Source organism: Penaeus monodon, chromosome 9, assembly GCF_015228065.2.
Source record: "Penaeus monodon isolate SGIC_2016 chromosome 9, NSTDA_Pmon_1, whole genome shotgun sequence".
Taxonomy (NCBI): domain Eukaryota; kingdom Metazoa; phylum Arthropoda; class Malacostraca; order Decapoda; family Penaeidae; genus Penaeus; species Penaeus monodon.
This window is the reverse complement of record NC_051394.1, coordinates 15,364,820-15,379,819: the sequence shown is the minus strand read 5'-3', so window position 1 is coordinate 15,379,819 and position 15,000 is coordinate 15,364,820. Positions and strand designations below refer to the sequence as shown.

General features: G+C 35.8%; 1 protein-coding gene across 1 annotated transcript in view; it reads right to left on the bottom strand.

Annotated features, from left to right (window-relative positions):
* Window positions 1-15,000, bottom strand: part of LOC119576977 (neuroendocrine convertase 2-like) — a 139,171-nt gene that overhangs the window by 45,261 nt on the left and 78,910 nt on the right. Inside the window, exon 2 of the mRNA XM_037924645.1 lies at window positions 8,216-8,329. Within this exon, the coding sequence (XP_037780573.1) occupies window positions 8,216-8,329 (114 nt within the window). The remainder of the gene's footprint in view (window positions 1-8,215; window positions 8,330-15,000) is intronic.

Genomic DNA, 15,000 nt, shown 5'->3' with positions numbered 1-15,000 from the left:
CTGTGTTATATCTTGTCTTTGTTTTCTTATTTTGCATGGTCTGATTTCCTAACGTCTAAGGCAATACCTGTTTTCACGACATGATACTTTTTTTTCATCCGGGTTTCGTTTCGAAGAGAAAATTAAATTCCACTCCGGACGACATTGTGATCCGTATGGGTTCCTTGCTACCGTTTTTCTCATTTTATTTCGTTTCCCTCTCCTTCTCTTTCTTTGCCTTCGCTACTTCCTCCTTTTCGCTTTTCCTTAACGTGCCCTACTTTCTGCACTTTTCCTCCTCTTTTTTCATTCGCCTTCTTCTTATTCTTCTCTCCTTCCTTTTTCCTCGTCATGTTCTCATTCTTCCCTCCTTCCCCCTTCGATTTGTTCGTATTTTTTCCTCCTCCTTCCTTCTCCCTTCGCCTTGTTTGTATTCTCCCCTCCTCCCTCTTGTCCCTTCCGTCTTATTCCCATACTTCCCTCCTTCCTTTTACCTCCTCTTACCCCCTCCTAATACCCCCCTCCTCTCCTCCTCCCCTTTATCCCATTTCACCTCCTCTTCCCCCCTTAATACCCCCTCCCCTCTTTCCTGTCCACCTCCCCCTTATCCCATTTCAGGACGGAAGAATTCGTCGGAAATTCCAGCTGGTCGATTATGCCGGGTCGCGATCGGGGAGGCGAAAACAACGTGACATTTCCCGACACCGTGGTTTGTTATCATCGCCTTTCCACAAAACACTCGTGTACTACGTGTGTACTTCAGTATGTGGTTTTTTTTTTAATAAGTGTATGCTTTGAACATCACAAGGAGAGAGAATTAAGAATCTCCCACGTACTGAGTAGTAATGGAAAAAGAAAGAACGGAAGACGAAGCAGAAGAAGAAGAGAAAGAAAGACAACAAAAAACAAGCCAGTGCAGACAGCCATTGCCATCTGAGCGCAAGCACACATTCGCTTTAATGTGATTCTCATGACTGGATTAAACTCAGTTGTTAATGGGAATATGCTAACGGAAACACAACAAGAACTCCTTAGGGAACGAGGTTTCGCTAGCCCGAGAGCTTCAAATACTTACAGAGACACGCGCGCCTCTTTCTGCCGGATTACCAATAGGAAAGTCTAAGCAACCAATCCCGCTAATTCTTCGTTCACGCGCAAGCTCCTGATTGGCTAAGAATTACCTTGCTCAGCCAATCAACGCATACGCTTGGGAGGGTATCTGGTAGCGTTCACTGTATCTATTTCTTTATTTCTTTATTTATTTGTTAATATGGCTAAAGGGATGCTGCGGAGTATGTGAAATTGAAGAACCCGTGTCAAAACATAAAAGAAAATTAACTCTTTATTATTATTACCATTTTTGTTGCTGATACTATTGATGCTAATATTCTTATTATATAATTATCATTATCAATGTCATTAATACTAGTGCTATTATTATTACTGCAAATATCATCATTATCAAAATAATGATGATAATGATGATTATCATTAAAATCCCCCCTCCAGTATTAGCTAACAATATCACAATTTATCAAAATTATTATTTATTATCCTTAAACCCACAATACTACAAAAAAACATAACAACAACAACAAAAACAATAATAATAATAATAATGATAATAAAATAATAATCATCATCATTATCATTATTATTACTATTAATATTATCATTACCATTATTGACTATTACCATTATTATTATTATTATTATTATTATTATTATTATTATTATTATTATTATTATTATTGATTATTTCATTATTTTATTATTATTATTATATTCTATTATTTATTATTATTATTATTAATGATAATAATAATAATATTATTATTGTTATCACTGTTGTTGTTGTTGCTGCTGTTGTTATTATCATTATAATTATTTTAACTATTATCATTATTATTTTTTATTATTGTTTTTTTTTATTATTATCATTATTGTTATCATTATCATCATCATCATCGTCATTATCACTATTGTTATTATTATTATCATTATCGATAGCATTATAATAAACATTATCATCATCATTATCGTTATCATTATGAAAATAATGATAATAATAATAATAATAATAATAATAATAATAATAATAATAATAATAATAATAATAATAATATAATAATAATAATAATCATAATATAACAATAATTAATCAATAATAATATAGTAGTTAGTAGTATAGTAGTTAGTAATAATAATCATAATAATAATAATAATAATAATAATAATAAATAAAAAGACATATAATAATTATTATTATTATTATAATAATAACAAAAAAAATTATAACAATAATGATAATAATAATAATAATAATAATAATAATAATATTATTATTATTATTATTATTATTATTATTATTTTCATAATTTCTGTTTCCATTATTATCATTGTTAGCATCATCATCATCATCACCGTTATCACTGCCGCAACATTTCATCAAAAGAGACATACCAGATATTGGATCGAGGACCATAAGGAGCGCATGGCAGAAGAATAGTAGATAATCATAAGTAAACAAGGTAAAATCGTTTTTTTTTCTCTCTCTCTCTCTCAGCGACAGTCACCGGAGCGGAGTAATGCCCCTCCCTTATCCCGGCCGGGTTTCCTTAATCAGTACTCCCTAGAAACGGGTCGAGGACTTTTATAACGTTCAGGGACAGTTACTCCTATATAAACAAGATGGCAATTTGGCGTTTTTTGAAGGAAAATTACATGGGTAAAAGAGAGACAAAGCGGCAAAAGAGGATGGAAGTGAGTAGGTCGAACACAGTCTCGGGGCTTCGCGATCGACATGAACAGTATCATACCTGATACCTTTGACGTTTATGTCTTCATTTATTTATTGTTATCATTATTGGCAATGTCATTATTACTATTATCATTATTATTATAATTATTATAACTATTATTATCATTGTTGTTGTTGTTATTGTTGTTGTTGTCGTTGTTATTGTTATTATTATTGTTATTATTACCATTATTGTTTATGTTATTATTGTTATTATTATTATCATTATCATTATCATTTTTATATTTGGTGTTATTCGTCTTTCTATTTAATTTAGGCATTACCCACCTCGTTAATTATTTTGCAAAAACTAATGGCTATTTGTTTACTTTACTATCATTTTTCCGTTTATCTAATTTAGTACCATATATTCATTTTCATTACTATATAGTCTTATTATCAGCTCTTGTATTATCACTATTACCATCACTGGTGATATTATTGCCATGTCCTTTATTCTTACTCTATCATCATCATTAACAATTCACTATCTTGATCTTCATTATTAATAACTGTGCGAGAGCTAATCTTGTACATTGTCCTCATTATATGTTAATCATTATTATAATTCACAATTGGCTTATAATCAAGATTTATATTCATAATCAGTTTCACTGATGGAAATGTGAAGGCAGTTTTACAAAAGCCTATTTCATTTAAATATTAATTGCAGTGAAACAGGGTCCGTAGATTTATTTTATGAAGTCACAAGGCACGCACACACGCTCATTCTCACACACACACACACACGCACGCACGCACGCACGCGCACACACACACACACACACACACAGAGAGAGAGAGAGAGCGAGAGAGAGAGAGAGAGAGAGAGAGAGAGAGAGAGAGGAGAGAGAATGAAGAGAGAGAGAAGAGAGAGAAAGGGAGAGAGAGAGATAGAGAGAGAAGAGAGAGAAGAGAGATAGAGGAGAGAGAGAGAGAGAAGAAGAGAGAGAGAGAAGAGAGAGAGAGAGAGAGAGAGAGAGAGAGAGAGAGAGAGATATGAGCACATATAGAGAGAGAGGAGAAAGCGAGAGAGCTACAGTCAGGAGTCCCAACTCTGTCCTACTTCAGCAATATCGCTTCTTCTGTTAGACGCGTTTTGCTCTAACCATTAATTGTTAATGCTCTCGCCTAACTGATGTCGCGTGGGAAGCTTAATGATACGGATACCGTTGTTGTTGCTATTACTACTAGCATCATCATCATTATCATTGTTATTATACTCATCATTATTATCATTGTTATTATACTCATCATTATTATCATAGTTATTATTATCATTCTCATTATCATTACTATTATCATGATTATCAATGCTACAAATATTATTATTACTGTTATTAGTATTAGTATTAGTATTAGTGTTAGTATTATAACTTTTATTATTACTGTTATTATCACTATATTATTGTTATTGATAATAACAATAATAATGATGATGATGATGATAATAATTAATCAATAATCATAATAATAATAATAATAATAATAATAATAATAATAATATAATAATAAGAAATAAAATAATAATAATAACAATAATAATTATAAATAATAATAATAATAATGATATGATTACTATTATTATTATTATTATTATTATAATGATAATAATGATAATCATAATGATAATGGTAATAATAATGATAATGATAATAATAATAATGATAATCATAATGAAAATAATGACAAACAATGATAATAATAGAAAGGATATATTATTCATATTATTAGCATTACCATTAAGATTATTACTATTCTTATTACATTATAATAATGATGAAAATAATAGCAATGATAACGATATTACTAATAATGGTAATTGTCTTAAACATCATCATTATTTTTATTATCATCATCACTGTCGACATATCCAGTTTGTGTAAGTAAAGGAGTGTATCTCTGTAGCATTAGCCTTGTATTTTATCTATTTCTAGTTACTGTGACAGACTAGTAAATCATATTAATGATACTAATACCAACCTACATCGGACCCTTGTCACACACATAGACACACACACACACACACACACACACACACACGACACACGCACACACACACACACACAAATACTCACACAGCACGCACGCACGCACGGCACTACCACCCCCCCCCCGCCCCCCCAACCCCCCCCCCCCCACCACCACCACCACTCTCACACAACGCACGGCACGCAATACCACTAGCACTCTTCTCTCTCTCTCTCTCTCTCTCTCCTCTCTCTCTCTCTCTCTCTCTCTCCTCGCTCTCATCTCCTCTCCCTCCGCTCTCATCCTCTCCTCCATCTCTCTCCTCGCTCTCAAGTCCTCTCTCCTCTCTCGTATCTCTCTCTCTCTCATCTCTCCCCCACTCTCTACTCTCTCTCACCTCCGCTCCTCTCTCCGTCTCCATCTCTCTCATCTCTCGTCTTCTTTTCCCCCCCCCCCCCCCCCTTCGCTCCCGCTTCATCCTCTCATCTCTCTCTCTCCCTCTCCTCACGACTCTCCAAAGTCCTCTCTCTCTCTCTCTCTCTCTCTCATCTTTTTTTGCTTTTTTCTCTCTCTTTAGGATTTCTCTCTCGGGGGTCTGTTGCTCTCTCTTTCTCTCTCCTCCCTCTCTCTGCATTCATATACATACACACTACACACACTCAACACAGACACACACACACAACACACACAAGCACACCACCACACACAAACACACACCACCACCACACACACACACACACACACACACACACAAACACAAACCCACACACACACACACAAGGTCACCCACACATACACACATACCCACACACACATACACAACACACACGCAACAAAAACACAGCACGTGTTCCTTCCAAATAAGCAGTTTTCAGAACCCTCGCACGTTTAGGACCAGCCATTGGAAGGAGATCCTGAACTCCATAAATCTGGTGACTGGACTGTAAATTTCCCCCAAATTGCCATGCAACGTGGCAAATTCAGCAGAATATTTACGCTTATGTCATGTTGCCATGCTGTGGTAACGTCTTGGCCGGCGCGCTGCATTATTTTGCTTGCCCCTCCCACCCGCCCACTTCTCCCCTTCTACTCTCTTCCCCTCCCCTCCTCTTCCCCTCCTCCTGCGTTCCAAATTTCATGAATAATTTTTGAAAATTGTTTATAGCCTTGTCTTTTGTCCACTTACATTTTTTACACTCTAGTTGACTTTCTTTTGCATAACGTTCTTAATTTTTTTTTAATTCAAATATTCCAACCCCTTTTTACAAGGGAAAAATCTTTCTATCTATCTTCCCTTCATCTCTGCCAGATTTCTCTCTCACTCCCTTTCGTTTACCCACTTCTGTCCTATCCTTTCCCCCCGCCTTGATGCCTTTTTCCCTGTCCCCTGTTTTCATTGCGTTTCTTCATTCAAACAAGCCAAATAATTACTCCCAGGTGTACCTAATGATCCCAGAGGGTACCTAACAACCTCCGTAAATATCTCAGCTTTCCTTATTTTGTATCATCAGTCTTCAGACATCGTTCGGAAGCCCCGTGGTATTATTACCTTTTTAGAAATGTTTAGCCTCGTTAGAAAACGTCTTTTAACTTTCGTGTGTTTCATATACAAGTAAATATATCCGATATAAGAGCTAAAAAAATCTCCCTTCTTTAGGGGTATAAAATCTTTCAGTCAGTGATGTAAACTTAACTAACAAAAAGATCTACGCTAGTCGCCTGTACGTACTAGCTTCCGTCGCCTTTAGAAAGAGAGCGTGAACGTTCTGGTGGGATTTGGCTGCTTTAATTTCCCTAAAGAATTCTTTTTCCTTTTCCTGCTGAAGAGGTTCCTCTCGTCTTTCAGGTTGCTTCTTACAACGTCCCACGGATTTCTTGATCTTGTCCTCTGTCCTTGTTTCTGTTTGTTTTGTCTGTTTGTTGCATCTGTTTTGGTTGGTTTTCCCTCTTTTAAATAATATTCGTCTCCTCTCTTTCGCCCTTGCTTGGCTCTCTCAATCTTCTTTTCTTCTCATCTCTCTCGTCTCCTCCGCTCTCCTCCCCCTTTCCTCCTCCCCTCTCTCCCCTCTCTCCTCTCTCTTTCTCTCTTCTATCTTCTTCATCATCTTCTTCTATCTTCTTCTTCTATCTATTTTCTATTCCTTCTCCTCTCTCCCCTCTCTCTCTCCCTCCCCCGCGCTCTCCCTCTCTTCTCCTCTCTCTCTCTCCTCCTCTCTCTCTCCCCCTTCCCCCTCTCTCTCTCTCTCTCTCTTCTTTCTCTCTCTCGTAACTAGTCTTTAAGGTTACGACATAACTTAATGATATCGGATGTAATGCTAAAGACTGTGTTTCTCTCATCCTCCTCCATATTTTGTTCCAAGAAATGGTAACATGACCCAGGCGGAAGAGTAATACAGATATCGGGGTTTTACTATCGGAAAAATTTTTTTCTAAATTTCCCCACTGGTTTTTTATTATGCACTTATTGTCAAATACTTAATTAATCTAATTTAAATATTTACTTATTTCATGTGACAACTTCCGTCTTACATCACAGTTCAAAAGCCCCAAAGATCATCAGCTTGACATCTGATATTTTGTGGAAATTCCTTGGGCGTGATCAGGATTGCTCTTAAGAAATAATAATTTTCAAAATGCTACAACGGTGTCTGATTCTTGAAACATTTGCAGTAAATAATAATCTACAGATACAGATAATTCCCCGCTAAAATTTTATTGAAGTTAAATTTTTTTTTTTTTTTTTTTTTTTTTTTTTTTTGCCCTTTCCTCTCGCTCTCTCCTCTCTCTCTCTTCTTATCTGCTCCTCTCTCTCCCCCTTCTTCTCTTTCTTCTTCTTCTCTTCTTTTTCCCCTTCCCCCTCTTTTCCCTTCCCCCAACTTCTCTATCTTCTTCCTATCCCCTCTTTCCCTCCCCTTCCTTTCCCCCCATTCTCTCTCTCTCTTTTTCTCTCTCCCTCTCTCTCTCTCTCTCTTTTCTCTAAATTCCTTCCTCCCCCAAAATCTCTCTCTCTCCTCTCTCTCTCTTTTCCCCTCTCTTTTCTTTTCTCTCTTTCTCTCCTTCTCTCTCTCGTCTTCGTCTCTCTTTTCTTTTCTCTCTTCTCTTCTATCTCTCTCTCTCTCTCCCCCCTCATCTCCTCTCTCCTTCTCTCTCTCTCTCCCCCGGTCCCTCTCTCTCCCCTCCCCTCTCTCTCCTCTCTCGGGTTTTTTCCCTTCCCCTTTTCCCCCCTCCCTTTTTCCCTTTGCCCTTAAATTTTTAAGTAAAAAATCTCCATAATACCCCCCCCCCCCCATCCAAAAAAAAATTCTCCCCTTCTGGTAAATTTTTCCCTTAGGCCCACCAAGTCATTACTTAAACCCGACCAGGAAAAAAACAGAAAAAAAAGAGAGAGAGAGAGGTTAAGCATTAAATAAAGGCCACAAGAGTCTTTGAATTTTAAAAGGGTTCTCACTCGGGGAAAAACCTTACTTGGGGGCCCGGCCTTTGAGTTTTCCGCGTGTGTAGGATGTTTTCCGTTTTGGTACTGGCGTAAAGGAAAGGGCCCGTTGTGTACGAAGTGAAACCATCCGCCGATCCCACCACCTCAGGGGAGGATAGGAGAGGGTTATAAAAAGGGATGGGAGGATGGGAAATCTTTGGGGAAACTGATGGGTGTGGTGAGGGGGAAATGATGGTGAAAATGGGTATGTAAAAATGATGATAATGATAGTATTGAGGTTGATGATAATACCGGTAGTGATAATGATAATACGATTAATAATAATAATAGGAACTGTGATGAAGTAATAGGTAATGGTGATGGTAATGATGGTGATAATAACGATAGTGATAATGATGATGATAATTATAGTATTGATAAATAAAAAAATTTTATAGTTTTGGGATGAGGATGATATCCGGTAGTGTTTAATGCAAAGGATAATAAAAATTAATGAAAAAACCAACAACAACAACAACAACAATAAAAAAATAACAATAATAATAACTAATAAATAATAAAATAATAACAAAAAATGAAAATAATAATAATAAAATAATAAAATAATAAAAATAATTTTATGATGATGATGATGATGATAATGAGGATAATAATAACAATGATAAATGTTTACGTTTGAAGATATTGTAATAAAAATCATCATAAAAATAAGGGAAAAATTTGAAAATTTAAAAATAACAGAAAAGGAGTATTGAAAAAGGGGAATAAAAAAATAAAAAAATAACAAATAATAATAACAATAATGGCAATAACAACATGAATAATGATAATATTCATAGTAAAAATAAAAAATAAATTAAAAATTAGAAATATTTATGATACTACTAAAAATCTTATGAATGAAAATGAAAATAAGAACAATAAAAACGACAACGAAATAATAATAATGAAAATTTTAAAAAAAAAAATTTGACGAAAAAAATAATAACAATAACAATAATGATGTTAAAAATAAAAAAAATAAAAATAATAATAATCATTTAATAAAAATTTAATAAAAATTTAATAAAAATTTAATAATAATAATAAAAAATAAACAAAAATAAAAAAGGGATAAAAATAATGAAAAATTAAAAATAATAATAATAATAATAATGATAGTAGTAATAATACCAATAATGGATAAAAATAATAGTAAAATGATGGGGTTAAAAATAATGGGAATAAAAATGAATAAAAAAATGTTTAAATAAAAATGAAAATAATATAAAAATTTGGGAAATAATAATAATGATAAAAAATAATAATAATAAATGATGAGGTTTGGTTTATGATGAAAATTTTAAATGTAATAAATTAAAAAGGGAAAAAAATAACAAAATGATAATAAAAAAAAATTATTATTAATAAAAGTATAAAAAAAAAAAAAAATAATAATGGAAATTTCTGTAGAAAATAATGATTAGTAGTAGTAACGATAGCAACAATGATGAAGATGATGACAATAAAATTATAATGTAATAACTATTGCAATACTATAAAAAATTTAATTAAAAAATTTTCCCTGATAAAGGGTAATAAAAGTAATAACGTAAGCATCAGGGTACAAAAAAATTATATTTGGGCACGATAATAGACCCCGGGCCCTTCCGGGAAATCTTTAAATTGAAAGAAATCCCAAAATCCGGCAAAACCCATTATTCTGAACGTTCGAAAAAAAAATTTAAAACCCCACACCAGTTTTTTGCCATGACGTCCACCCCGCGCGGCCACTTTGCAAAACCAGTGCAGTGTGTGGAAACCACCCCCGAGCCCTTCCTCACGCCCCGGGGAATAACGGACCCCCCCCCGCCCCCCTCGCTTTTAACCCCCTTTTAAAATCAGATTCTCCTTTTGATTATATATATAAAAATATAATATTATATATATTATATATAAAATTTTTATAATATTATTTATGCGTGTGTGTGTGTGTGGGTGTTTGTGGGGTGTTGTGTGGTGTGTTGTGTGTGTGGTTGTGTGTGTGTGTGGTGTGTGGTGTGTTTTGTTGTTGTGTGGGGTGTGGGGTGTGTGTGTGGTGGTTGTGTGTATGTGTGTGTTTGTTTGTGTGTGTGTTTGTGTGTATTTTTCTATCTACATCTATCTATATGTATTATAATAGATAGATAGGTTATAATTGATATAGATCCCCCCACATACACAACCCCAAAAAAGAGAGGAGAGGGGAGAGAGAAAGAGGAGAGAGAGAGAGAGGGAGAGAGAGAGAGAGACGCGGGGGGGAGTAGAGAGAGAGGGCATAGAGAGAGAGAGAGAGAGAGAAGAGAGAGGGAGAGAGAAAAAAGGAGAGAAAGAGAGAAAGATAGAGAGAGAGAAAAAGAGAGGAAAAGAGAGAGAAAAAGAAGGAGAAGAGAAAGAGGGGAAAAAAGAGAAAGAGGGGAGAGAGAGATAGATAGATAATAGTAGATAGATAGAGAGAGAGAGAGAGAGAGAGGGGAGAGAGAGAGAGGGAGAGAGAGAGAAAAGGGGAAAAGAAAGGAAAAAGAGACAAAGAAAAAAAAAAGGGGGAAAGAGAGAGAGAGAGAGGAGGAAGAGAAGGGAGAGAAAAGAGGAGAAGAGGGGAAGAGAGAGGGGGGGGGGGGGGGGAGGGGGGAGAAGAGAGAAAGGGGGGGGGGAGGGAGAGAAGAGAGAGAGAGAGGGAGGGGGAAAAGGAGAAAGAAAAGAGATGAATGAAGAGGAGAGAGAGAGGGGGAGAGAGGAGAGAGAGAAGAGAGAGAGAAGGGGGGAGAAGAAGAAGAGGGGGGAGAGATAGGGGAGAGAGAAGGGGGGGAGAGAGGGGGGGAGAGCGATAAAGGAGAAGGATAGGGGAGAGAGGGAGAGGGTTGGAGGGCAGGAAAAGGGGGGAGAGAAGAATGAGAAAGGGGGCGAGGAAAGGGGAAAAAGGGGCAAAGGGGAGGAGAAGAAGGGAGAGAAGAAAGAGAGAAGGGAAATTGAAGGAGGGGAAAGGGGGGGGAGGAAGAGAAGGGATGGTAGGGGGAGAAGAGGGGAGAGAGAGGAGAGAAAGGGGGGAGATGGTGGAGGAAAGGGGGAAAAGGTAAAGGAAAGAAGATGGGGGGAGGGAGAGAGAAAGGGGGAGAGGAAAAAAAAAGGAAGGAGAAAAAAAGAGAATTTGGGGGGGGGGGAAATTGGGGGAAACAAAAAAATTTGGGGGGGGTGCTGGGGGATAAAAAGAGAAGGGGGGGGGAAGCGGGGGGAAAAAGGGGAAATTTAAAAAATTGCGGGGAAGCGGGAGGTTTTTGACGAAAGGGGGTTACCCCCAGGGGGGAGGGAAGAAAGTATATTACCCCGAGAATAAACACCCCTTTTGGCCGTTTAAAACAAAGCATTATAGTTAAAAGGTTGGGGTTTCTGAATTTCCCGGGGTTGGGGAAAAAAAAGCGCGCCTTTTCCCCCTAGGGAGGTTTTTTTTTGGGGGAAATAAGGAGGATTTAAAACAAAAATAAAAATTAAATAACTAAAATAAAAACCCCCAAAAAAAAAAATAAAAGGAAATAAAATCCCTTATTTTAAAAAATAATATAATATCCCTTAAAAAAAATCTTTTTAATAAATTATATTTAAAAAATTTATTTATTAATTTATAATTAAAAAAATTTTTTTTCCCCCTTTTTTTAGGGGGGTTTTTTTTTTTAAAAAATAAATTATATTATAAAAAATAATATATTTATATAATATATTATATATATTATATTATATATATTGTAATTTTATATATATAAAATATATAATTATATTATATAATAAAAATTAAATTTATATTATAAATGAAAAATATAATTTATATAATAAAGAAAAAAAAAAAAAAACAAAATAAAAAGAAAAATATTTAAATTATTAATAATATATAATAAATATAATATAATAAAAATTTTTAATTAAAATAAATAGAATAATAAATTTTTTAAAAAATAAAAATAAACAAAAAAAAAACAACAAACAAAACAAACAAAAAAAATAATGGTTTTAAAGAAAAAAAATAATGAAAATAAAAAAGAAAAAAATGAAAAAGAATAATAAAAGTAGTAACAAAAACAAAAAAAAATAAAAATAAAATAACAAAAAAAAAAAAAACAAAAAAAAACAAAAAAATTAATAATGGGAAAAAATTAAATAACAATAAAATAAAATGTCAAATAATAATTTTAATAACAATGGGGTTAAAATAATGAAAGTAATCAAAAAAAAAAAAAATATAAAAAGAAAAAAATAGTAAAATTTAAAGATAAAATAAAGTAATTGGGTAATGAAAAAAGTAACATAAGGAATGGTTTCCCAGGTTTTTTTTTTCCAAAGACTGGCGCCCCCTTCGTTTCCAGGGGGATTTTTTAGGGGGCCCCCTCCCCCCCCCTCCCTCATATGCACATGCGAACACACTTTTATTTTTTTTTATAAATTTTTAAATTTTTAACCCCAAATATTAAAAGCGAGATGCAAATTTTTAAAAAAAACGTAATTTAATAAAACCAAATATTTTATTTTTTTTTTTTTTTTTTTTTCTGTCGCTCCCTGGTTCTTTGGCCACTCGGGAGAAGCAGATATGAATTATTGATAATTGAAACCACTTATGTTTCATGTAGGTGGGACATTCCTGGAAATCTTGGAGAATTGCTTTGGATGTGATCTTTGCTGCCGAAGTTGGATAATGTACAAACAAACTTCCACACACACATACACACACACACACAAATACGCACACACACACACACACACACACATATGCACATACACACACACTATACAAACATGCTCTCATATATGTAGGTGTCCACATCTACACAATTGTATTCATTCGGACATATACACACCCCCACGTACACTCACACACACACACACACACACACACACACACACACACACACACACACACACACACACACACACACACACACACACACACACACACACACACACACAAGCACACAGCACATACCCCAATCTATCTCCTTCTCTCTTTGTCGTTCATTAAAACAAGACTTTACGAAAGAACATGAAAGTCAGAGAGAATAAAATATAACTTTCGGTAACATGTGCATGAGTTGACAAGAAAAGGTTTGCAAAAGGAAGTTTTTGACATAATGATCTTGGCAACTTTTGTGAACATTATGAGTCTGTTTCAGGATGCAGTAAAACTTAAATGTTAATCAACTATAGTATTATTCACCAAATCACCTTTCTTTGCAACTGAATTATGTGGGTTTTCTTCTTCACTCGTGTGACTTTTTTTTCACCTCATTTCCATACAGAAAAACGATCATTTTTTTTTCTCTAATTGGATTGCAAATATCATGACTCCCCCACCCCACTTTCTGGCCATGTACTCGCCTTTAGGAACCCCCTCCCTTAGTCCAAATTCCTCTAGTTTCTAGTCCCTCACACCCCACTTCCTTGTCCCCTTCAGCCCACACTACCTCTTTCCCACATTGAAACCCCTTCCTCTCGCCCCACACCGTCCCTCACCCCATCCCTGCCCACATTTCCTCCTCCCAACTGAAATTTCCCCCATTTCCCCATTTCCTACCAAACATTCTTTCTTCTCTATATCCCTGTTTCCCCAGTACTTCTACCCAACATCACCCCCACTCTTGAACCTAATCCTTCCCCCTCTACAAACGTCCCATACCCTACCCCACCACTTCGAGACCCGCTCTCCCCCTGCTCCACCTGCTTTTCCACCAAATCTCCCCTTCCCTACCTTACACCCCCCCACTCACCCCCACTCGAGCTCTTCTACCAAACCCCCTCCCGCACTCACCCCCTAACCACTCCCCCAAATCCCCCCTCCCCCTCCCCTCCCCCACCTCCCTAACTGCCCAACTCCCCCCACCGCCCCTCACCTCCCTGACCCCTTCCCCACCTTCTCCACCTACCTGACCCTTCCCCCTCCTCTCCTCAGCGCCCTCACCTCCATGACCCCTCCCCCTCCCCTTCCCCTCCCCCACCTTCCCTCGCCTTCATTGCCCCCTCGGAGGAAAAGGGAAAAGGGGAAAGCGAACACCCAATCGCTTGCTATGACCTCCACGAAACGGATTCAATTTCCCGCGACTTTCATTTCGTTTTCGTTCATCTCTTGCCGTTTTTTTTTTCCTTTTTTTTTTTTGTCAGAAGAGGAGCGGAGCCACTGCTGAATTGGGGGAAAGGCCTCAGATAAAGATAATAAAGAAAATAGAGAGATGTATTTTCTCAAACTCCCACGGTGATATTTACAGTACTCAATCGTGGAATATCATTAATGTATAATCAAGCATTGCTAGTCTTATTAGTGTCTCATCACTATCATCTTTATATGACATTAATCATGGAATGGAACGTTATCATTATATTGTGATTATTATCATTAATGAACAGTAATCACGACACTAAACATTACCATTATGATCAACATATTACTGTCTTCATCATGCTGCAACGATCGCGATGTTGAATACAATTTTTCAACCTCACTAATGGTTTAATCTATATTTATTATGTATCATCATTCATCGTCTATCATGCTGTTATGTTTATTATTGTTGACTGTTATCATTTACTACTGAATATCATCCTGACATTATGTTTGTTTTTGTTAAACATTATCATTTACTATATATATCATCTGATACTTATCTATTACTGAAACGGCAAATCTGATATTGATGGTAGCAACGATTCATCGGGTTTACTGTGTTGTCGTAACTCTTTCAACAGTATCACTCATTTTCTCTTTCTTCTTCCACTCCCCCTCTCCCCCCTCTCTCTATCTGTCTCTCTCTTTCTCGCT